General features: G+C 39.2%; 1 protein-coding gene across 5 annotated transcripts; it reads left to right on the top strand.

Annotated features, from left to right (window-relative positions):
• Positions 1–25,353, top strand: wt1a (WT1 transcription factor a). 5 transcript variants are annotated; one of them, XM_054777458.1, is made up of 9 exons: positions 1–830; positions 5,366–5,488; positions 8,389–8,491; positions 11,066–11,149; positions 16,617–16,716; positions 19,659–19,803; positions 21,599–21,688; positions 22,002–22,085; positions 22,275–25,353. In XM_054777458.1, exons 1-9 carry the CDS (start codon positions 356–358, stop codon positions 22,394–22,396), a joined length of 1,326 nt encoding a protein of 441 aa, XP_054633433.1. In that variant the 5' UTR covers positions 1–355; the 3' UTR covers positions 22,397–25,353. The 5 variants fall into 5 exon arrangements, with proteins under 5 accessions (XP_054633433.1, XP_054633432.1, XP_054633431.1 ...); XM_054777457.1 differs by having other exon boundaries at positions 22,002–22,094; positions 22,275–25,352; XM_054777456.1 differs by lacking the exon at positions 11,066–11,149 and having other exon boundaries at positions 22,275–25,352.
• The last annotated feature ends 1,049 nt before the right edge of the window (positions 25,354–26,402 follow it).

Here is a 26,402-nt window from a genome sequence, read left to right as displayed (position 1 = left end):
TCCTCCATTCACAGAAAAAGCTGTGACTGGCGAGAAGCTTTTTGCTCCTTGAATGGACAAAACAGTCCTTCACTCCAAACTGAAGGTGGTCTTCCTCTTTCATTTTTCTTTTTAAGTCAGCTTGACTAAAGTTGACTGTTGCTCCGCCATGGTCTTGAGGGCCTTCCAGAGAGTCTGTACGGGGGTGTCAGACAACTGAAGGGCATCAACTGAGCCAGACTTTGGAGAGACTGACTTTTCGTGAAGCGCTGGATCTTTGGGGTCAGGGCAAAAGGTCAGTCAGACGTCTTGATTGAGAGGCTGAGAACATCACAAGGCAACTTCCATATTTTAGAGTGTTTCATCCTGAACCAAAATGGGTTCAGATGTACGTGACCTGAACTCCCTGCTTCCTCCAGTACCGGCGGGGCCTAGTCCAAACTGTCCGGCTTTACCCGTCAGTACAGCCCCTCAGTGGGCTCCTGTCCTGGACTTCCACACCGCTCCCTCCCCTTACTCCTCTCTCGGACCCCCTCACACTTCCCTTGGGCCACACTCCTTCATCAAGCAGGAGCCCAGCTGGGGTAGCACAGGTGACCCCCACCACCTCGACTCAGATCCTCACTGCGGCCTCAGCGCCTTCACCGTCCACTTTTCCGGGCAGTTCACTGGCACAGGGGCTTGTCGGTATGGAGCTGCATTTGGGGCACCCCCTTCTGCACCGCCACCCTCCAGCCAACCACCTTCCGTTGGGGCCCCACATCACCACCAGACCCCAAGCAGGATGTTCAGCAACCCGTCGTACTTGACAAACTGCATGGACACGCAACCTGCAGTCCGCAACCAGACAGGTAGATGTGTGTGTGTGTGTGTGTGTGTGTGTAGTGTGCAGAGATGCTAACACTTCATTCTACACACCAGAGATTGTTTACATGCGGCGTTGTGGCTGTCTGACATGCTCTTATGTGGTTTAAATCTGTTGCCTTCGGGGCCTCAACTCACGTTAGTCTCCCACTGTGTCACTGACTTTATTGACGTAAATTGACAAAAAAAAGGATTACTGACAATTACAATAAAACATCCACACTTTGGACGCTCTCATATTTCTTTTAGTTATTTTAGTACCTCCAAGACAGACCTAAGACATAAGTACAAAAGGTTTCTTCCGCCATTACTGATATGACTTCATAAAAAAACGTACAATGTTTATTAATATTCATAATAAAGCAGCAAATAATCAAAGAAGGCAGAATTCAAGAAGAAGAAGAGCGTTGGTGTGTAACAGATCTGCACACACTATGTATACTATATAATGCATATTATAATATATTATATTACACCTTTAGGTACACCTGCACAATGCAATAGGAGCAATGTATTTCATCATGTAGAAATCACTGGTGTTTTTTATTTCTCTTTTTTTTTTCCCGCGCCAAAGTACAGTTCTGCAAACGTTAACTACTACAATACATGTTTGGTGAAATGAATACCTCTTTGTGAGCATTTCTGTCTGTCAAAGGCAGCGTTTTTGACACAGTTCTTGTTTTTCATTTCATTAAATTGTGCAGCTAGTCATGATGTGATCATATTCAGGCAGCTGTTGAATTATTTTGAAAGCCAGCGTAAAGATGCACTGGAACAATTGTACGATAACATCTGATTATTTTTTTTATTTAAATACTGCTTATCAATTCAATGCATTTTATTAACCTCATTTTCTAATCCTACATATATTTATGAGCATTTCATTCATGACTCACTAACGCAAATGGTGGTCACATTCAGTCTCGTCTTGTCAATGAAGGATACCGGGGATGAGATTTACAATATCTGATGTTCTGTTTCTTGCTCACTAACATCGCTCCATAAACAAGTTCATAAATTTGTAAAAAAAAAAAACAAAGAAAAAAACTTTGGTTGTGTTTATAGAACCAGCCTCACTGGCTCACTGAGGCAACATCAAATCACATGACTTCATACAGTATTTTACAATTACTGTACAGGGTGCACACATTGGCACAAATGGGTATTTTCAAAAAATACAATTTTCTATAATATTTCATTCAATTGGAATACTAATAAATAACATTTCGGTATGATTTGCAAGATTCAGGTGAACTCGATGCAATTAATTCCACATTTCCTTTGTGCCCAGACATTAGGGACACCCTGTATATTTAACTGCAGCCTACGTGATGTAAAATATGATTTATTGAAACAAAGAACATGACCCTATAATGACATACTAAATATTTCTAAATCCCTATATCTTTCTATAGCTATTAAAAAGCATGCATATGATGTAATCATCTGTTTTTCTACAAGCACACATAATTTAAGAATTGAACAAGTGAGTTTATTGGTCATTATGATAATATTCCATCCCATCCATTTTCTATACCACTCGTCCTCTCTAGGGCCGCGGGTGTGCAGGAGCCTATCACAGCTAGTTTTGGGCAAGAGGCGGGGTACACCCTGGGCTGGTCGCCAGCCAGCCGCAGGCCACATATTGATGTAGTCTCCAGTTAACCGAGGGTGCATTTTTTTGGAAGGAAGCCAGAATACCCGCTGAACATGCAAACTCCACACAGAGATATGAACCCACGGTCTCCTGACTGTGAGGCCAACATGCTAACCACTAGGCCACTGTGCGGCGATGGTAATACTGTTAGTTGAAATATTTTTCTTAAATTCAATTAATTGTATTCGACAGTAAATTAACTGGCGAACAAACTATAATAACTTGATTTCATTTCAAAAATGAGGAATGTAAACGTGACATTAACAATATGGTTAGTCATAAATTGTGTTTTTTGTGTTTGCATTTATTCCCGGGAGCCCTCCATGCAGGATAATGAATCTGTTTATGTAGGCCCAGTAGATCAATTAGTAATAACATGCTTACTAAGCAGATAATTTAGGAATAATATTATAATCAAAGCAATGAGCTGACCCCTAACCTGTTTTATCTGCTCCCTGCTGTGGCTGGACGAGCACACACAAACAAACTAACAGCAGGACTCTGGTCACACAGTAGAGCTGATAGCAACGCAGGGTCACGCAGGGACCACCGCATCCCTGCAAACCTCCGGGCAGCACCCTTGTAAGGAGGCGTGCATGGGTATGCTGAAGTCACCTTAGACAATGTGCGTCTTTTATTGTTTTGGGCTGCGCTTGTGTCCATAAATTGTTCAGAAAAGATGTGATGAACTGGTAATGGAAGTACTTGTTTATCTGAAGGACTGACTGACTTGTATGAAGTATTTTTTTTTATTAAATGACAGTAATTGTCACAAAGGAGAAGACCTCCACCACACACACACACACACACACACACACGGAGAGATGTTAGACTAGTTTCTTTCTCCTTCCCCGTCTTGAAAGCAGTGAAAGTGTCGCATTTTAATTATCGATGGACATTTGTGTATGTGTGTGTGTTTATGTGGGAGCTTGATCTATGGCAGATGGTGTCCAAAGTGTGGACCCAGAGGCCATATTTGGCCCTCGGAACATTTTAAAAATACGGCTGAACAAAAAAAAATATTTTCCTGGATTAAAGTCAATATATTAAGAGAACAAAGTCATAATATTGAGAGAAAAAAGTTGTAATCTTATGAGAAAAAGACGTAACTTTACGAGGACAAAGTCTTAATATTATGAGGACATTTTTTTATTTTTTGAAGCATAAAATTGTCATAGTAAAGAAGAAAAAAAGACATTATTTTTTAAAGTTGTATTATGAGGAACAAACATAACAAACAATGACGTTGCAATTGTTGGAAAATTACATCGGGAAAAAGTTAAAGGGATAGTTTGGATTTTTTGACATGAAGTTGTATGAAGAAGATGCGAGTGTCTTCGTCACGTTCACATGAACGAACGCACGGGCGACAGTGCGCAGGGATACGGCGGGAGACGGATATAACGCCCAGCGTTTTGAGAGGTTTGAGTTTTTTGAGAAGGCGTTTTTGTGATGAAAATGTTTTAATCTTTTGAACGCATATTGTTTTTAGAAGCCAAACCCTTTACTGAATTGTCCCCAGCAACTAAGCAGAACTACGTTCTTCATCACAGAAATGTGACCAGAACTGGACTTAGGAGACCAATTGGGGGGTAAGTCGCTGTTATTGGACTACAACGCTGATGGGGATGTCATACAACAAAACATCCAAACTATCCCTTTAACTTTTTCCCGATGTCATTTTCCAACAATTGCAACGTCATTGTTTGTTATGTTTGTTTCTCATAATACAACTTTAAAAAATAATGTCTTTTTTTTCTTCTTTACTATGACAATTTTATGCTTCAAAAAATAAAAAGTTGCTGCAAATGTGCGACTACAATGCTGATGGGAGTGTCACACAACTACGTCAAAAAATCTGAACTATCCCTTTAACATTATGAGTTGAAACATTGAAATATTTCTAAAATGGAAAAAAACAGCAAAAATTGGAAAGCAAGAAAAAAATGTCATGTAGGAAGAAAAAGTTCATACTAATAATACGCTTTGTCACCTATAACCCAACTCTGTCCAGATGTGCAGATTGATTCTGATATACCGACACCTTTTATACCAGATCTTGGTCTAAAATCGACTCAAATGCAAAACACCATTCTCACATATTTCATCTGATTTTGTCCGTTTGTTTTTTTTTATGTATCTTAGCTTGACCATATTGTAAATCACGCCACTACTTCAATATACTTCAGACTTTAAAATAAATAATGAAGTTACTCTGATGTCTTGTGTTCTTTATAACTACGAGCTGTTGCTAGGATTTGAAAGACACTGCTTAAAATTTACCTGACACATTGGTTGCATTTGCACAAAGTATCGGTATTGGATCGGTATCGCCGATACCAGCCTGAATTTTACTTATAGCCTCGGATCCGAAGGGAAATCAGTGGTATCGCACATCACTACAAATCAAAGATGCAGGCTGTTTTTTTTCTTTCAATATATATACTGTATATAACTTCTGTGCATATCTAAATGGATTGGTTTACAAAATGTAAAACATTAAGGACCACATTGTTTTCATTTGTCAATATGTGGCCCTTAATGGAAAAAGTTTGGACACCCCATTTACGGGAACATGTTAGCCAGTCCTGTCATAAATCACGTCTTCCAGTGTCACAGAGATTATGTGTCGGGTTATTTGAAAACGAATGCCTGAAAATCCAAAAAAACAATGTGGTGGACATTTATTGTATGATTGGAAGCAATGCATGATCATTGAGTTGAGGTGTAATTGACTGCTGTTCCTCTGTTCCTCCCTCGCTAGAAACATCATGAACTATTACGGACATACAGAATAATAATAAAATAATGAACGCCTAAAGGTCACGATGTCCATGTAACACAAATTCCATGTGTGTGTTGCAGGTTACAGTACGGTTGCGTTCGATGGAGCCAGTAATTACGGTCACACTCCAAGTCATCACAGCTCGCAGTTCTCCAACCACTCCTTCAAGCACGAAGACACTTTAAGTCATCAGAACGCCATCGGTATGCTTCGCATGACATAAAGTCACAGAGTTAAAACACAAGCAATGCAGCGCACCGTCCAAGAAGTCAAGCAGATTTAGCTGAATGCATATTTATGTACATCCAGGCGCATCTGTAAGGCCGCTGACCTCACTGTGGGGACGTCTTCTAACGTCTCCACGGTGACCTGGCCTGTCACAAGAGTAAATCAGCCACATCCTGACTCACACACTCCCTCGGCTTCTTCTCTCATCCACTCTTTCATCCGCCCACTGATCCCCTTAAACGCTCCCCTGTGTATGTTATTGGTAAATACTGAAGAGTATGTTTCATGTCACTGCTCCTGTAAATTTCTGAACATCGGCGCAGCAAAAATAAGCAGCTTTTTTTCTGGAGCTGCTAGGAAAATTGGAACGCAGGGAAGTGTCGAGGGTGCATTTCACTCTGGATGAGTAGCAGACATGGCAAAAATCAACGGGTCTTATTTGTGGATAAAAAATTGGCGGAGAAAAACAAGCACGGAGATGAAGAACACCGGTGCACTCCGGTTCTTATCTTTACGGTTAGAATTTAGTTCAGTTTATTTGGATCTCCGTGAGCGTTTAGCTATTCTTCAACAATGTGGCAGTGACATGAATACGACTTTGTTATGTATCTTTGCTTGAGTACATCTAACTTTTTAACATGAACTGCATAAGCATTAGAAGAAGATAACCAACATCACTCAACGAACTTAACTTAGATAACAACTGTCAACTTATACTTAAAATGTATTCTTTTGTTTCTCTTCTATTCTATAAGTACTTCTTTGAGTGTTAGTCAATTGTTTGCTTCTCACATTCTGTCTCTTAACAACGCTTGTTAAATCATATTAAATAAGCCACCAAAAGCTAAAGAAAAAGCAAGGCACGCATGCAGAGTTAAGCCTTTGACGCTTGCTGCATTGGGCTTTCATAAGTGAGGAACTGCTAGGAAACTGTGTGAGTTTAAAGGCGTTCTATTCAACAACAATTTATCCGATTATAAATTTGTTCAACTTCAGAGGTTTCACTGCGTGTGACAGGGGTGTGGAGGGCGGAGGGATGCGGGTGGCGCTTTGGTGCATTGAAGATGCTGAAAACCAATACAATGTGGATCAACATATGCGACGCTATCTGAACAAAATACTGACATCTTAGCTTTGTTTTATAGTTGACAAACCAAATAGTGTAACGTCTAATCATATGTCTTATTATGAATTCATTCATTTTATTTTTAGAATACGCCGAGAGCAGTGGCGGTTCTAGCTTCAATGGCTGCTAGCTTCAGCACCGCCGCCCCGCAAACACATACACACCCGCCGGCATTGCATTGGCTGCGCTCAACACGGTGATACACCCACAAAACTCAAGGGGGCAAGGGGTTAAATTCTGGCATAGCTTAACATAAACCACTGTTAGAAAGGCCAGTTTCTCATCAAATGTTAAGATTTTGTACTTTATTCGCCAACCCTTGAACACACCATAGTTATGAGACAAAGTGAAAGTTATGTCTGACGCTGCCACAGATATATTTTTCCCTGTCTTCCTTCACCTCATCCTCATTCCCAAATGCTGATGCCGTGTGTGATTGCATAAAGACCACAGCTAAATAAATCCACCAAATTAAAGACAGGCTGTCATGTCCTTTAACTTGAACACACACATATACGGTACCTTTAACACCTTTAACAATAAATCCCAGGAGACATCTCAAAACACCTCATGGGATTATTTATTTATTTATTCTGAGGGGGGGGGGGCTGCCAGTCCCCCCTTCATCAATACTGCCCTGTGCACTCAAACATAATCATGCCAGAAACCGCCACGACCTCAAAGATTTTGCAATTGCGCTCTATCTTGTTCAGATGTGTCCCATCCATGTTTACATTGATTAAGTTGTCGACTTGTGATGGTAATGTCTCGGTTTTAGCCAGGCACCAGGCACTGAGCGCAAATGAATACCGGTCCGTGGGTCATTTGGTACCGGATCGCAGAGAAAGAAAAAATTTCCATTATTTTTTTTGCTGTTTTATTTTGAAAAGTGGCCGGATTGTCTCTGTTACATCCGTCTCACTTGACGCATGTCCATTGTGCGTGTGCTAACTTTATATCATGTCGCACAGATACTGTAGACTACTACTGTATTTTTACCATTTTTCTTTCACCTCATATTTGGTCTCAAATGCTGATACTATGTGGGAATGCATAAAGGTAAGTTTTGATGACTTATTGAGTGCTAATGCGCACATTTGTCTCAAGTTAATTCATGCTAGTGCACTGCCTTGTACCACACACGTCAAACAGCTATGAAATCATCTATCTGGAAAAACTTGGCTGGAACTTGAACTGGTGGATGGCGGGTCGGCATTCATTTTGTGCTTTAAATTTGATGTTATTCATGTCTTAGTTTTACACAATACATAATAAATAAGATAAATTACATCGCTATAATGTACGAATGCACAAAGTAATCATCAAACTGACTTATTTGTTCGTATGATGCACACGGAGCAATGGACTACTTCACACTCTCTCCTTTCTGCTCCGTTCTCCTCGCATCGTGAGGCATTCAGGCGCACTCGTAATTGTGAGTGTAGGTGCTAATTGTTTTTACTTTTTATTTATGTAACCCCTATTACAATTGGTGTACCCCTGGAGGTACGCTTACCCCACTTTGGGAAACGAAGCCCTAGAGAATGCCGTCCCGGTCAACTGCCCAAGTGGCCCATAGCTGGAACCGCCACTGGCCGAGAGCCAATAAAAGATTAGCCGCAGTCCCAAAATGGCCCCTCGGGCTGCACTTTGCACACATCGATGTATGACTTTAAATCGCATATGACAAAAGCAACTGATGATCTTCTAAATGTATGTGTCTGTGTGAATGTGTGTCTACACGTGAAGCAGAGCAGCAGTATTCCATGCCCCCTTCGATGTATGGATGTCACACGCCTTCAGACAGCTGCACAGGCAGCCAGGCTCTGCTGCTGCGGAACCCCTACAACAGGTAGCACACTCACACACACGCTCACACACCATCCTTGTATTTGTGCACACATTGTGTACAGTATAGAGAAGCGCACCCGCAATCCAAAATCTATTTTTATGACAGCAATAAAAGTTTCTGGAACTATTGTTGATTGTTTTATGCAAGGAGGCAATAATTCAGCCGAGGGTGGAAGGATGCAGTTTGGACAGGATGTTCACCTTCAAGACAGGTCTCTGTGCCATTGCCGCTTCCTCTTGGTGTTGTTCTGCTTCCTCGTCTGACGGTTGGATATGCTAGCTTACCGAGACTAATGAGGGCTTTCTCACACAAATGTTTCAAAAGTATGTCTGAAGTTTGGATAAAAAGTTGAAACTTTCTGAGACACTGATAGAGGTCCTGGCGCCAGCGGACTTTGGCAAGCTGTGGCACGAAACTGGAAATTTGTTGACCTACTCAATGTGACAGTACCAGAAAATATCACACGTATGCTACCTTAGGCTTTCATTTTTATTTTACTGCTTTCCAATTAAACACAACATTTACTGTTAGATTATCATCCATCCCTTCATCTATTTTCTACCACTTGTCCTCATTAAGGACATGTGTGAGCTGGATCTTATCCCAGCTGACTCTGGGACTGATCAACCAGTCCATCACGTGGCACATGTAGACAAACAACCATTCATACCTGTGGACAATTTAGAGTCACAATTAACAAGCATGCATGTTTTGGGGATATGGGAGGAAGCTAGAGTACCACACAGGGAGAACATACAAAGTCCTCCCAGAGATGTTCCAACGAAGAATCAAACTCTTCTCAGGCTCTTCTCAGTGCAATACAGACGCGCTAACCACTACACAACAGGGGTGTCCAAACTTCTTCCACAATGGGCCGCATACAGAATAAATTAAGAACGTATTGTCCATTTAATTTGATATTCTTCAACTTTTGTTTACTTAATTACATTCCAATGCAATGTAGGTCCAAATATGCTATATACTTCAATTTTACTTGTTACTTATTTAACTCAGCTTTGTGTTATAGGAATTACAAAGTTTGTAATTGTTCGGTTTATTTTATGTTTAGAATATGCCATCGGAAAAAATTAAAAAATTAAAAATTAGCTACGGGCTGCAAATGAGTTTGATCGTGCCTGATTTATATATTTTTTAAAAATCAGGTTAGCAAAACATTGATGGTTAATTGGGTTTGTAAACAAAACTTATTATTACTATAATAAATTGATATCTCGTCGTGATTTTTTTCAATATACCGATTGTAAGAGAAAAAAACCCCCACAAACATAACATCTTTGATTGCTATACAACGCTTCCACTGATCAGTTGCTCTCGATTCTGTTGGACCCGGTCTTAAGTCATTGCTTGGTTGCAGTGTAGTGTACTGTAGTTTAGACTGAGGAAGGTCCAACTCATTCCAAACATAACCCAAAGAGAGTTTACTAGTTAGAGAAGCTACCTCTCCATGCCTTTCAGAAATGTGGCGGCTCATTATGATCAAGTTTTATCACAAATGCAGCATCAGAAGTCCACCACTTTGCGGTACTCTGCTTTTGAATGTTGTTATTTTTTTAAAACATTCTTCACATGCCCGTGACAGTGTTTTGCGTCAGTGCAACAGCAGAAAGATCTTTGTGAATACCACTGTGGTGGTGTGTGTGTGTGTGTGTGTGTGTGTGTGTGTGTGTGTGTGTGTGTGTGTGTGCACGTCGGTGAAAAAGAGATGGGGGTGAACATGAACTTGGAGGTCGGCTTGTCTTCTTTGTCATAAACATAACTGATATCGTCTGAGCAAAAACACGCACATGCATATTGTTGGAGTTGAGTGTGTTGTCTAATCTTGCAGCCTGGTACTCGCTGGACTGTATTTACTCTGCATGTTGTCAACCAGAACCAGATGAAGTGAAAACACGCTGAAGTGAAATGAAGTTCCAGTAAGTACAGTTAGTATTAGTAGTATTTGTAAAATTCAGCGACAGAACAGCACGATTGTCATAAATTTGCCTCAAAATGGGCTGGACATTTAGCATAAGCCCTGTTTGGAATTAAAATATAATATTTCTGTGATGTAGGAGATGTATGTGTAATGACAAAGGAAAGACATGAAGGTTGTTCAATTTTATGATTCTGATCTTCGGTCCTGATGTTCAATTCTGTGCTCAATTGCTGCTGTCTGTGTGCCCCAACTGTACAGGAAAATAGTGGCTGTGTAATGAGCAGCGTACCAGGCACCGCTTGTACACTGTCTATTCAAAGTGTTTGCAGCCTGCAGGTGGTGTGTTTTGCAGACTATAAATCCATCGTGTTCTGTATGTACAGAAGTGTGAGCATGGCAGTTCAGACTGATGCCTTTTGGCTGTGTTCCATTTGTTTTGCTGAATGAGAATTCAGCTGTCTAAGGTGTGTATTCTCATCTTCTTTGTTCAACCTCGAATAGCAACTCAGAATTTGTCATCAGTGTGCTCCTTCTGGGAACAACATGAAGGTATAGAACACGGCCAAAGGGTCAGTCCGGCCCTGGTGTCCATTGTCCAGCTCATGAGTTGTCTTCTATATTTTGTCTGTCCTCCACAGTGGTGAAAATTTATATCAAATGACCTCTCAGTTGGAGTGTGTGGCTTGGAACCCTGTCAATACACTGGCATCCACCATGAAGAGGTAGGAATTAATCCACCGCTCTCTTTAAGAAGCACCAGACAGTGAGGTAGCTGTTATCTACTGGAAAACAGAAAATAAACAGAGAGCAGAAACAAGATGGTGAACAGACAAATTGCTGCGACATCACTGTGAGAGGTATGCAGGACAATTACCTGCTCATGGCATTGATATTTTACCTTACTTACTTCTCCGGGACCAAAATAAAAGTTACACAGTGTAATATAGTAAAGACTGATAAAAAAAAAAAACATTCGACAGAAAAAATATAAACTTGGCATATGATAAAGATTTTAATTATATCACCCTGTTGTGATAATGCATGTTGAAGATGTCTAACCACGACCCACACAATTGAAAGCTGCAACGCATCGTCGATGTTACAAGTAAACATGGCTGAAAGCGAACAGGAGGAGCTGGTGAAAAAGGTTAAGCTCTGGACTCTCTGTGTCAAAATATGATCTCATTCTCCTTGAACCGCTCTCTCACACTCTCACACCATTTTATCTCAATGGACAATGCTAAAGAAGTGAATCTTGGATGCAGGGGCACCGCCAGGAATTCTGGGCCTCATGACAAAAAAAATCACCTTGACGGCGGTATACATTTCTTCTGCCCAAAGTGATATCAAAATGAAATGACGCCATCACAGAGCTGGTGAATGTTAGACACCTTGTGCTCCATCACCTACCTTCTCTTTGAGGATGCCCTACAGGTGCTCAGTTGGGTTCAGGTCTGGAGACATACGACTACTTGGCCACTCCATCACCTTCACCTTGATCTCCCTCAGCAAGGCACTTGTCATCTTAGAGATGTGTTTAGGCTCGTTATTATGTGGAAAACGGCAATTCTTAGTAGTTTCCCAAGAGAGTGAATCATGCTCTGCTTCCCCTTAGTAAACCACAGCTTTCCAGTGCCGGCTGCACTTATGCAGCCCGTGACCATAACCGCTACTACCACCATGCCTGACTGTTGGCAACACACAATTTTCTTAGTACTAACTTATGTTGTTATTTAGATAATGTTGGCTGTGTGTTGAGTCCTTTTCAGGGGGTGGTAAATTTGCATTGCTATTCAAGCTGTACACTTTCTAATCTAATGCCTGTCCAAGTTTCATTTTATTGTACTGTCTGTTGAGACAATATACTGTTAAAATGACTGATCAAATGTGAGGGGTATATAAATAATAACATCACTTTGTCAACCTCTGTTCATAGCGTGATGCAGGAAAATTGGAAAATTGTCACTATGCACTCATAAGACGGTGTGGCACTTTTTTTTATTGCATCTGAATTAAATCAGTCTGATTTATACATAATGAGACTTTTTGACAATGACAAGTGGTTATGTCAGTGCTAGGGTGACCACTTTGATTACCGAAAACCAGGAGACTCGACTTGACAATGAGATACTCACATAACACTCAAAGTTTACTCAAGGATGTCTTATAATTTCAGTTTATTTAAAATATACCTCCTTTGTATGGATAGAAAATTGTTATACAGTAGTCCCTCGCGGTTCGAATATCGCTCCCTCACTCTATCGCAGGTTTTCAAAAATGTATTCATTAATAAATGATCACTGTTTTGTGGTTGGCAAAGTTTATTTATAGAGCACCATTCGTACACAAAGTAATTCAAAGTGCTTAACAGAAAAGAAGGGTAAAATCACTTTATAAAATCGTTCCATAAAATCTGATAAAATACAAGTTACATGAAGTATTATATGTAGTATTCTAGGTGTCAGTAATGACACAAAACATGAATGAGACATGACATTATGTCACATTACCGAGATGTTTGTCCAACATGACAGCGTGAAAAGAAGTTCTCCTCCTATTCCGTGTGGAAGTGGTAGGTTTTTGGCTTATGTTGTCTTTCTTCCCCAGTCAGTTGAAACTCTTTCTTAAGTTGAGAATATAAATAAATACATTGAAATTATATGTGTAACACTAGCCATGCTAAAGTTGAGCTTCCAGTGTGTTTAGGTAGTTTGTGGTGTCTTTTCATACTGCATCATGTAGTCAACTGTGACACAAAAACATTAATTTCTAGATCAGATACTTTGGATATACAGTTCTTGGAAGGCAGACAGTTCCATCTCTCGACTGTTCACCATCAATTAAAAGCGACTACAAAGAAGTGTAACAGCATGCGCTGTTCAAAGGTCCACCCACACTGGACTGCTGTGTGTCATCATGACCTGCATAGCTCACAAATGCCTTAGAACCAGCAGGCATCCATCATAGTTACTGTAGCAGATGAATGTGTGTGAGAAAGATGTGTGCATGCATGAAGAGATGCTACAGAAAAGTTATTTGTTTGGATTTTTTGGTGTTTTGATGTGTGTGTTTCATATCTGATAGGTGCTGAAAGTATGATTAGAGTATGAGACTTGAGCCAAATATGACTTAATGTGTAGTGCTCAATCAGCGAAGCTAAGGAGAGGTGCAGGGAGTAAGGAGGAAGAAATGGGAGTGAGTGGAAGGGAGGGCGATAAAGAGGAACTGGATGAGCGAAGAGAAAGAGGAAATGTTGGGGAGTTGAACACAGTTTTGTTTAGGTCACACAGACACACACAAAAAAGCAACGTTGTGTTCTTGATGTGGATGTTGGATTACACAAAGCATCAGACTGCTTTGTGATGAATCCTACTGCCTCCTGCAGCAACAGTGTATCATAGAAAACTGGCTTTTGATGAAGTACTCAACCAGACAGTCTACGCAGAGCATGTGTACGGTATGAAAGAGGCTGATCTACAGTGGGAAAAATAATTACTTGATACCCTGCTGATTTTGTACACTTAAAAAGACACAAACAGTCGATAATTATTTTGGTAGGTTCATTTTAACATTCTTGGTGCAGGTTTATTTTTGGTCCACTGTGGACTTACAGATACAGTGGAACCTCGGTTTTCATCATTAATCTGTTTCAAAAGGTCAGATGAAAACCGAAATGTATGAAAACCAAATCAACTTTAATAAAAGACACATTTTACAGAGAATAGTTACAGTTTTACATGCAGAAAACAAAGCAAAATACATACAAATGCCCTGGAGGGATGACAGAAGTGACAGAAGAGCCGCGCAGATGCTGTTTCATTTGAGTTTGTTCCTTTATTGAAGACTTACTAGTGGACACGATGATGAGTGGAGGGAGGATGGGGGGACGGAAGAGCCATGCAGACACTGTTTTATTCAAATTCGTTACAAACTTAACTTTAAAGAGTGGGTGGTTAGAGCTGTATATTTGCTCACTTGAACTTTATTGCAAACTTCAGCAGCAGGTACAATCATCAATACACACTCTGGACAAGTATCTCATCTTCTGTTATGTGTCTCTCTGAAACCGTTTCCTCTGAAACCTGTAAAGGTTCCTACCTTTACATTGCAATCCTATTGTAAAAGACGATACCTCCGTACTTCGATACCACTTCTTTTTTTAATTCAGTAATGTTTCTCACCTTCTTGATCAAAGGCATTTGGAACTTTTTTTGCAGCTGTACTTCATTAAAAAAAAACACAGATTCATGTAACGTTCAGGCATACGCAGTGTTGTTGAACACCTTACTGAGCACTGTGCTTGAAAGGGGGAAGGAAGGAGAGTTGTTTATCATTCTATGTGCATTCTTTGAACAAATAAACCACCCACACACATATAATTAAGAAGATTAAAGGATTCCCTAGCCGGAATCTGCTATAGTGTCCCAACTGTAAAAGTACCTCTATCCATTTTTCACAGAGATTCAATCACCAAAGTGTGAATGCGCTTTTTGGGCATTTAACTCTGCAGACTAGGTGGTAATGGTAATGGTTTGATTTTATTTGAACATGCATATACATGTTACAATGGAATACATCACATAGTTCAATTCGCAGTTCCACATGTCCAAAAGGAGTTGGAAGAAGCAAAGATAATTTATTCCTACCCCATTTCACATCAATTGCAATACATTTCTTCACCTTCTGTATTCCAATGTAGACTTTACCAGTTAATACATAGGAAAATGATACAATGGAAAATGATAAGGTAATGTAACAATGTAGCAATATAATTGTCAAGGTTTTTCCACAATCACATAATTAGTATAATAATAAATAAATAATAATCAGTATAAATAGACATAACAGAACATAGTTGGAATAATGGGTGAGTGCTGACAATGAACTCACAAGAATGAAGAGCAATGAGTGTTGTACTGTAGTAATTAGACATAGCATTTTGTACACAGTGGTTCAAAGCTCTTATTCCTTGTATTTTGCATCAACTGCTTGTATTGTTTCTTGAAATGGCTCATGTTGGTGCTTTGTGTGGGTTCTTTACTCAATCCGTTCCATAATTTGATTCCACATACTGAAATGGTGTGGGATTTTAGTGTTGTTCTCGCATGTAAGTGTTTATGTGTTTAGTTTTTCCCTGAGTTTGTTAGGTACACTGTTTGGACCCACAATAACCGAGACAGTTTATGAAAACCAAGACGTATTTTTAGCAATCATTTTTCTTAAAAACTAAATCATGTACCGGTAGTGAACTGTGGTTCCACTGTACTTCCCAAATCTTGAAGGTTTTGAGGCTGTTGCTTGGCAACTCAGAGTTTCCGACCCATTGGATTCAGTGGGAGGCTAGGCCATTTCAGAATCTGAATATGCTTCTTCTTGAGCCACTGCTTCTTTTCCTGACCATATGTTTTGGGTCATTGTCATTGTGGAAAACCCATCCACAATCCATTGTCAGTGAAGCCAAAAAAGTTTCATCAGAGATTCTACGGTACAGTACGGCCCCATACATGTTCTTCTTAGTGAAGGTTACGTTTTTTTGTACCCTTAGCAGAGAAACAGCCTCAAAGCAAACTGTTTCAACCTCCATGTATTGATGCTATTCTTGGGGTCGTATTCAGCATCACTGCTTCCAAAGCCGAGTTGATGCTAAACAACAAAGTTATATCACATTCTCCAAAGCCTTCTGTGAATCTGATTGGGATCGGGGTCTCTCCCTGTTAAAATATTCCCATAAAACATTCTGGACTGTAAACATACAGAATAATGAGATACAATTGTATGTATTCCCCCAGATGCTAGCTGCTTCTATTGGTACACTTGCACAGCTCTGTATCTAAAATTCTTCCATGAAAAAGAATGTTATGTTCAGTTTTTACTGACATTTTCAAGAGATTATTTTTTAACATTGTGTTTGTTTTTGCGGGTATAGTTTGCTTCTGAGTAGAACTGCATTGCGTCATAGTGACTTTGATTCATTAGAAAATGGTATAAACGATTCTATTTCCTGTTTTTCAAGTTCAACATGTCTGCCAATATTTCGCACAGAGTCTCAAATTACTGTATTCACATTGTTGACATCTTTCCTGACTGACGTGTCTGCAAGTCTTCCACTGTAGATTACGTTATATATAAATTATATTCTTCCAGGAGTGATTTGTCACAACTCAAGTCCTATGCTTTTGTGTGTTGCAGCCATGCAGGGAGCTATGACAGTGAGCCCAGCACACCCATGGTGTACAGCTGCAGCACGCAGTACCGCATACACACACACGGCGTCTTCAGGGGAATACAGGTACGACTCACACTGCTGATCCCTCAAGTCTTTCAACTTGTCTATTCTCAGTTGGGGGCATACTTTAGACACTTGAAAATGTGAAAAGTGTTGTTTTGTAGTTTAGTACAAAAACAAAGACAAAAAGTAAGCACTATGTTATATTTATGAGAGGGTACTCATCTTCCGACATGACACCTGCATGGGCGCATGCTCAAACTGTTGACCTTGTGCTGAACTTTAGCCTGACTCTGCTTTATGATGTTTTCTTTAGCCAACTTTGTGATGATGTATGCATTATGCTTTGGGATGTTTGCTGATGGCCATTGTTTACACTCAGATAGTTGTGTTTTTTTCTTAACCATAACCTGATTCCCTCTGAAGAATTCTTATCTCTGTCTTTGTGTATTGGTAGTACTGTAGACACGCAACAGCAACTTTGAGTGCACTTATAGTCATTACTCAACTGCCAAGTCAGGCTTATGAATGAGCACAGTGTAAAGAGAAAATGATGTTCATAGAGCAAATGAAATTTCACAAAAACTACCCATGGAGACAATTCACTGTTCAGCAAAAGAACAGACCAACCATACACTCCTGATCAAAATTTTAAGACCAGTTGAAAAATTCCAAGAATTTACATTTTACATTACTGGAGCTTCATAATTGAAGAAGAAGAAATGAGAGTGAGACAAAAATCAGTGAATAACTTATTAAACTGGAAATAGGCTTATCAGCTGTTCAAAAGTTTAAGACCATAGTTAAAAAAAACTAAAACCCCGCTAAAATAGAAATAAAATGTAGGACTCAGTAATGAGTAGCTGCACCATTCTTGTTAATCACCTCAAAAATTGGTTTGGTCATGCTTGATGCCAGTGTTTCAAGGAGGCTAGTGGGAATGTTGCTCCAGGTGGTAAAGATGGCGTCACGGAGGGCATCCACTCTCTGGAACCGATGTCCATTTTTGTAAATTTCCCATGCCATCCGTCCCCAAATGTTCTCTTTGTATTTAGATCAGGAGAACATGCAGAATGGTCCAAAACAGTGAGGTTATTCCTCTGGAAGAAGTCCTTTGTCTGGCGGGCGTTGTGAACTGCAGCATTGTCTCGTTGGAAAACCCAGTCATTACCACAAAGACAAGGGCCTTCAGTCATGAGGGATCTCCACATAGCCAGCCGCCGTTTCACACCCCTGCACAAACTGAAGCTCCATTTTTCCATTGAAGGAAAAAGTACTCATGATCATGATGACTGTGCCGTGTAGAAAACATTCTCCTTGTCATGCCAGTAACGTTCAAAGCCGTCAGAACCGTGAAGGTTACATTTCTTCTCATCAGAGAGTGAAACTTTTGATCACCTTTCAATGTTTGGAGGGCCCTGGCAGTCAGGTGCCCTTGGAATTATTCTAACTTTTCTCCCTATACGACACACCTGGCCAATAGTACTCATCATAAATAAATTTAAAAATTTACAGTTAAGCCATATGATCGGTAGCGGTATCAGCGGATCTCACTCATTAATGATAAGGAGCGGAATCAGAAGCATAAAACCCTGACTGATCCCTAGTTTTATTAACTACTTTGCAAATATTGGAACAAACTAAGAATAGAAGATCCCCAATCCCTTGTCACGAGTGGACTGGAATGATACCCTCAACAGAAATCCCACTTTGATGTTTCTCACTGAGTAGACAGATAAGGAAATCTTTTACGATATATTGTGAATAAATTGTATCTATTGCGTCAGAAGACTGTAATGGAATTGACATGGAAATAATTTTAAAAAGTTACAAAGGAAATCTCACAACCATTATCAACGCACTTCAGTAATTTATCATTTCATTCAGTTACATTCCCAGACAAACCGGAAATAGCCAGTAGTGACGATTTATAAGACTACAGTAGAGACAAACACCAATTCACAAACTACAGACCAGTTTTCTGACTTTCCACAATTTCCTTTTACTGAAAAATAATTACAGTATCTGTGCTGCGTTCTAAACATATTTTCCTTCAAAACACTGGATTTTTCCAAAATGTCCAAGTGGTGGGTGGCATGGTGAGCGAAATTTGAAAAATGTATGTCATTTTTGGGGGGTTTTAAATAAGCTTTTTCAAATTAACCCGCAAAATATGTCCATATTTAAATAAAATATGTCATACACTAATCATAGTACAATACTTCATATATAAGATCATATTAAATTCACATACTGTAGCTTTGTACACTGCTTTCTTTGTTATCTGACTCTGTATGCTGTATGGACAGTTAAAAAAAAAAACACACTCTTGCACTGGTAACCCGGTCGTTTCTATTAAACCAAGTAATAAAACAATTATTCATATGAGTTGAATCTGAAATATATCATTCTGCATTCTTGAAGGTCACTGTCTATCTGATGACTTAGGAAGGTAAAACACCTGAATGGGCAGAAATCAAAATTAGGGAGGAAAAGTGATATACTGAGGTCTTGGAAAGGAAAATAGTGAAATTAAAACATGCTGGGGAACAACATGTTAATATAAGTTTTAAGTAAATAAGTTTTTCTTTATTCTGCAGATGAGAAAAAGAAGAGGGCTAGCTATTATTGTGTTATATGTGTTATTTCCTGTGACTCTCCCCCACAGGGCGTCTGCAGTGAGCAGCGGGGTTATAATGGGGCACTCTGGGAAGGGGTCTGTCTAAAAGGCGTGACTAACAGCTCCCTTTGGACTGCAGTCAAACCGGGGTCACTTTACTGCTAATTATCATCTAATGAAAATAAATAAAGAATATGACCATTTTATTATAATAATCTCCTAAGAACTAGACTGATTCAATTACACAACCTTATTTACAAACCAAATGGATTAAATAATATGAAACCTTAATTGACTATATTACATCTTATAGGTATGGGTCATTTCATTTTGTTCTGTTCATTTGTGCATGTGTGTTTGTGTGTGTGCATGTGTGTGTGTGTAGGATGTAAGACGCGTGCCCAGCATTGCTCCAGCCATAGTTCGATCAGAGAGCAGCGAGAAGCGTCCATTCATGTGTCCCCATCCAGGATGCAACAAGCGCTACTTCAAGCTGTCTCAGTTGCAGCTGCACGGCCGTAAACACTCAGGTGAACGCAAGAGCGCACTTGAGATCACATTAACTATTTCTTTGGTCCTTTTGCTGTCAGCTGGCCCTCCCACGCACACACTCTTCATTTTAATAAACCAAAATAGATCATACAGTGAAATGCATGGAAGAGCAAACCACAATTCCCAATTCTCAATCACTGAGAATTTGTCAATTATTAGAGGGGAAAAAAAAGGCTGAATTTTGCCAAAGGTGATGGAGCCATTAGTATCGTGATTTGGAAAAAATGAATGCCTTTCTCACTCGTAGTTTTTTTGCATGTGTGTTTTTACTCCAAATACAGTAAAAAGCCGTTATGTATTGATTACTTATACCAGAGGTGTCTAAAGTGCAGCCCGTGACTTGTTTATTAGTGTCCCATGACACGCTGTCAAAATAAAATTAAACACAAAAAAAAAATGTTAAAATGGGGAAAATAGAGTACAAGGCACAATATAAAGAAAAAAAATGACATGATGCTAATAATAACACAAAGCTTTAGCTTTAAATGTATGTAATTTTTTTTTGCCATTTTATGAAAAAACAATAATATCAATGAGGACCCTCGCATCCTTTGATTTTTCCGTATGCGGCGCTGGGTGGAAAAAGTTTGGACACCTGATTTACACTGTGGGATCATTCTATTTTATTTCACAAAATGAGAGATCTGCGGGTTTTTTGGTTTTGTTTTATCTTCCTAAAACACATTTTCATCAAAATGTAAGTGCATTAAACTGTGTATTGTAAATACAGTATGAATTACCTGCACATTAACTTTTACAGAATGTATCACCTACTGGTATACTTATTTACTTGCAATACATACAGTGGAACCGTAAAGGTCAAACACACTTCATTTTGTGTGAGTCTCAATATATTAAGTCTAAAAACAACTGACTTTGCAGGATACCCTCCATTTTTCTCATTTATTAATGTTTAGTCGTTGTTGCTGTACCCGTATAGCAGCCAAAGCCAAAACGTGTTTACCACTTTACAGATGTGTTTACCACTTGTCCCAGTTGGTTTTCATGGAAATTTTCCCCTTAAATTTTGTACACTGTCTCAGTTTTCGAGCAATATTGCATTTAACAAACTAGTCAGTTCGTCCCCTACTGTATTGCTTCGCGAAATCAAGTGCCAAACAAAAAAAAACAACCTGTGCATTGCTGACTCAACAATAAGCCTCAACAATAAGTATTGTACATTACTCATTTGTAATTATTTTGCATTTTTTTCTGCATGTAAATTTAGAATTATTCTCTACAAAATGTATTTTTGTTAATATTATAGGATTTAGATTTACATTATTTCCTATAGGGGAAAAAATCCCTCCATTTTCTTCCATTTCAGTTTTTGTCTAAACTTTTGGAAAAAATCAATAATGAAAACCGAGGGACGCTGTAGTTTGATTCCAGTCATAAGGCTATCATTACACTATTTGCCTTCACTTTGGTACCTTCATATGGTGGCATCATAAATAAAACACACTGGATTCAATCCTCAAAATCTCACAATCTATGCTGACATTTTGTGTAACCTAACCCTAACTCTTGCGGCCCAATGACCAACCTACAAATTTCGAGGTTCCGCTGTACTTACACTACTTAGTAAGATAAACAAAGGGAAATACTAAACTTAAAGATGCTGTCCGTCATGGTTAAGGACTGAAATGGGGGCGCTCGCGTTCAACCATGGGCTAAATTTTTACATCCATTATTGATAACACAGTGTTCTTATATTTTTGGGGGGGTGAAAAGTGTAACATCTTCCACACCCCTGTCTTCGTCTGTGTCCAGGGGAGAAAACTCACCACTGTGAGGTGGCAGACTGTGGTCTGAGCTTCTCTCGCTCTGACCAACTCAAAAGACACCAGAGGAGACACACAGGTTTGATTATTGTCATTGCCTGACTTGTCTTTGCTCTCTCCAGTTGCTGCTACCTGACTGTTGCATGACTGCCATTGTACCGTATGTAACATGCACAGTTTTTGTGGAAGTGATCCTTTTGGATGACGTTTCTAAAAGTTGGAAAAGCTTTGGATTGGCTTTGCTGCAAGCCTCTGCTCTACTTTTTTTCTCCCACTCTTGTGTATGTGTGTCGGTGAATATTTCTCTTATATGTGTGTGTGTGCGTCTGTGTGTGTGTGTGTGTGTGTGTGAACCTTCCGTCTGTGTGCATGCAAACTGTACATGTGTTTAGGTGTTAAACCCTTCCAATGTGAGACGTGTCAGAGAAAGTTCTCTCGGTCTGACCACCTTAAGACACACAACCGGACTCATACAGGTAAAACAAGTGCGTAAACTTTAAATTTTTCTTTTCTTCCTCATTTGCATGATAAGTCAACCACTAATGAGTTATTACTTTGTAAAGTACAGAAAATGTAACTTCAATTGATAATATTAATACAGACACACTTAAAACATTGAAGAAGAGAATAGTTTACTAATATTTCTTTCACATTTCAACTCTCAGGTGAGAAGCCTTTTCACTGTCGCTGGCCAAACTGTCAGAAGAAGTTTGCCCGTAGTGATGAGCTGGTGCGACACCACAACATGCACCAGAGGAACCTCACCAAGCTCCAACTGGCTGTCTGAGTCTGTGTTCAGTCACTCATCATCTTTATTTATTCAGAAATCAAATTCCAACACTTGACATGTAATTGTTTAACTATCACACATACAGTTTACCTACATTTGCATTCATTGACCTTAGGTATGCTGCACTTATGCGGGTTTATTCTAAATAAGAGTACCGGTGACACTCGTGAAGTTTCATATTATTTCCTTCAGTCCGATTGAAACATATTTCACTCTAAGGCAGGGGTCAGCCACGGGCCCCTTTTTTATTGACTCTCCACCTACGCTATTCTAAAAACAAAATTAATTCATTATGAATTAGATGTATTATTCGATAGTACACTAATTTGATTTGTCACCTAAACCACAAAGCTAACATGCTGATGTTTTGTTCTCATTGCATTGGTTTTAGTATCTTTAATGCACAAAATGTATCAAAGTGGCACTCTGCATCTTTTAATGTTACTGTATCCGGCCCTCGATGGAAAAAAATTTGGACACTCCCGCTCTAAGCAATTCATCAGATTTCACAAAAAAAACAAAAAACTTTGAGCAATACAAAGTGCACACTTTTTCCACTGCCCAAGACCAATAAACATGATCTAATGGTGACTATAAAAAAAAAAGTTGAGCCTCTAAAAGATCATTTAAGCCTGAACAAGCCATCTTAATCCGAATCATTCTACGTTTTTTGGCATCCTTTTTTGTTTTACCCATTTTAATCACACAGATTCAAACTGGAGGAAATGGGTAGATCAGATTGAAGACTAAGTTGGGCACTGTTTTAGGTTAAATTGCAGTAGTAATATAGTGAATATAAGTAGTGAGTAATTATTAGTACATACTTGTTTTCAGAAAGTGTATAATATGTATCTTTGGGCACTAATACAGTCAAATATATTTGATTCCATGGTGACCAGAAGTGAACATATCAGTCTCCCCAAATGTAACTCACTACTACTATGTTTGGAGTGAGGTTATAGGTCAGGATCAAATATATAAAGTTTAATTACATCAAATTTGTTGTAAATATCTCCTCTGAAAGGAAAACTGCACATCATCCACAATCCCTACGTCAATCCCTACCAAGCTATAGCAACATTGTTATGGTAGGAGCCAACACCCAGGAACTACTTTTCTAGTGACACGGCTAGACTGACTATGTATATAGCTGAAGCACTGTGTGTTCCATGCATCAGAATCAATATAATGGTGACTTACTCGATGGACAGTTGTCCGTCTGGTCCCAGCTGGCCTGGGCCGTCTTTTCCAGTTGGTTTTGGGTAGGTGAAAAAAAAATTCTACCACCAGGGTTTGTTAGTGCTCACAATTTTTCATTTTGATGTAGTCTCTTGGAGCAGTGTCCTCCTCACCAGATACACAAAGCCTTTCCATCAATAGTAGCACTGTGTGCTACTCAGTGCCTGCTCAGCTTCTAAAACCTGTAGCTCAACCTCCGTATATTCAGGCTCAAAAAGATAAGGTTTGAGGTCCTCATTTGTCTCAAAGTAGTCGGCGGCAGCGGCTCTCACAAAGTCTGCCATATCTAACACAGAGTGCACTCTGCCATGCTGCTATGTTGCTGAAAGAAGTAGCGTTAGTTACTATGTGTTCTGTGAAATCAATGCACCCAGGAAAGAAGTTCTGGCAATGTCTAAAATGACCAAAATACTGTAAATTATACCTTAATTGCATGTTATCATGAATGTGCCTGTTACTACATGGTTACAGATGTGTATAAAACGTTGTTGGGGATTTTTGGAGTATTTTTTTTAGAGGGATTTATAGGCGAGATAGGTGAATCCAAATTACCTGCATCGTTAGTGAAAAACCGCCACCACTAGGCGGCTATCAAGAACGCACGGAAAAAAGAAAGACGTGTGTTGTTGTCTCCCATTGGGATTGTGGATGATGGGGAACATTTTTTAAAAAGCAGTTTTCCTTTAAAGTACTTATTTATTTTCATTTCATGGAGAGATATTCCTTCACTGGAATGAAGAACTAAGAGGGAGGCTGTGATACACTTTTTTCTGTGTTCAATGATCACGTCAACTTTTAGAAAATAAACTTAAATCTAAAATTTGCATCTCACTTGGCAGGTCAGATTTTGATGTGTTGTTTGTTTGGCACATTGTAAACAAATGTATTTCGGTGTGTGTCAGTTTTGTGATGTAAGCAGTAGTTTGTTTTGTTATTCAACACTCTTTGTGTAGCAGTACATTGTCTGTTTTGTGTAAAATGAATGGATATTAGCTGTGTTTTACACACTGCATGTTCTCAAATATGTCTGGCGGGTCACACTGGCTCTGTGACCAGGACATGGTCAAGATGTAAATAATTGTGCTTTGCCATGGGAACGGAGCTCTTTCCTTGGGGAAAACATTTGACTTAACTGTTATATTTCTGGCTATTTTTGAATGGATCCTGGAGCCACTTGTTTTTTTTTTCTTTCTTGATGTGTAATAACAATTTAGCTGTAAATAGTAAACGCCAGTGAAACATTGTTTTGTACTAAGGATGGATTTATCTAAATTCTTTCTGTGCAAAGTGTTTTTGGTTTGTTTTTATGAAGTAGTCTCTGGGGTTCTTATTTATTATTCATTGTGTTTTTATAAGTCATAATAAGCAGTTAATAAAATTCTGATTATGTCATCACGTCTTCACACATAACGTAATGTTCACAAATCACTTTACAGACTCGTGCTTCAACATTTGCTCACTTTCACTACGGTTTCAACGCTCCCTACAGCAGTGGTGTCCAAACAGCAGCCTGGGGGTCATTTTCGGCCCACAGATCATGTTTTTATTGGCCTTCTCCATATTCTGAAAATTTTATTACAGTGGAACCTTGGTTAGCATTATTAATCCATTGCAGAATGTCCGACTCTAACCAAAACAGACGTTAACCAAATACATTTTTCCCATAAGAAAAAATGTCAACACAAAACACCTTTTTATAATTTTACAATTATAGTTTTACATGTAGAAACACTTCAAAATTGAAGACGTGATTCTTGCCGTGACTGTTCTCAAAGACACAATGTGGGAGCAAGATTAACTTGAACACCGCCTTCCTGTTTTGCCATGAGTTATTTCTTGAAGTCAATGGTGTTTCTCACCTCAATAACCCAAACTGGGGTCAAGGAAAGCTGGAAGTGCCAGCATTTTGATAAAGAAGGTGAGAAACACTATTGAATTCAAGAAATAACTCATGACAAAACAGGAAGATGATGTCCGTGTGGTGTCTCGCTGCCACATCGTGTCTTTGGGAACAGTCACGCCTTCAATGAAGGTAAAGGTAACCTTAAATGTTTGTTTATCCCTTTCATTCCTCGTTTATATGCATTTAGAATTGTCTTATGCTTGTATAACTGTAAAACTGTGTTTTGTGTTCACATTTTTGAGAGTCAACTGCTGATGACATCATAGATGGGTGACGTAGCTGACTTCCGGTTCCTGTTTCCATTTATTAGCAATTAGCTAACAAGATGCTAACAAGGATGGTTTTTGATTAAAAGTACATTAACAACACAGGTGGACTTGCACAGGGCACACCGAGGCAAAATTGTGGTGTAAATTTTCAACGTTAAACGAAAAACCGATGCGGGCGCTCGCAAACCAAGGTTCTACTGTCATTCATAATTTAAAAGATACTATCAGACGTTACACTAATAAACATTTGCTTTGTTGCCTTTGTAACACAAAAGTTATCAAATAGCTTAGTATATATTGACCAACAGTATATTGAATTTGGCATCTTTAATGTACAAAATGTATTAAAGATCCTTTATTATGCAGCGCTGGTGGAAATGTTTGGACAGGAAGTGAAGGATACACACATGCAAAGATTGTCCTTTTCAGTGAGATATATGATCACTTACCATAATATTAGGGACACCTGCACAACAAATGAATTAAAAAGTGGTCAGTTTGGACTGACACTGTGGTTTATTATCGTGGTTGTATTTTGCCTTTAGTGTACTTAAATAAGTACGCTGGTACGTTAAAAACAGCTCTCAGTCAG

This window comes from Dunckerocampus dactyliophorus, chromosome 5 (assembly GCF_027744805.1).
Source record: "Dunckerocampus dactyliophorus isolate RoL2022-P2 chromosome 5, RoL_Ddac_1.1, whole genome shotgun sequence".
Taxonomy (NCBI): domain Eukaryota; kingdom Metazoa; phylum Chordata; class Actinopteri; order Syngnathiformes; family Syngnathidae; genus Dunckerocampus; species Dunckerocampus dactyliophorus.
Note: the sequence above shows the minus strand (reverse complement) of the source record. Positions and strands in the feature narration are given on the sequence as shown.

Excerpts from the sequence above, each read along its gene's own strand:
- wt1a (XM_054777457.1), top strand. The coding sequence starts at position 356 with ATGGGTTCAGATGTACGTGACCTGAACTCCCTGCTTCCTCCAGTACCG. Across the intron at positions 11,150-16,616 it reads CTGGCATCCACCATGAAGAG|CCATGCAGGGAGCTATGACA; the intron begins GTAGGAATTAAT and ends TGTGTGTTGCAG. Across the intron at positions 16,717-19,658 it reads GCGTCTTCAGGGGAATACAG|GATGTAAGACGCGTGCCCAG; the intron begins GTACGACTCACA and ends GTGTGTGTGTAG.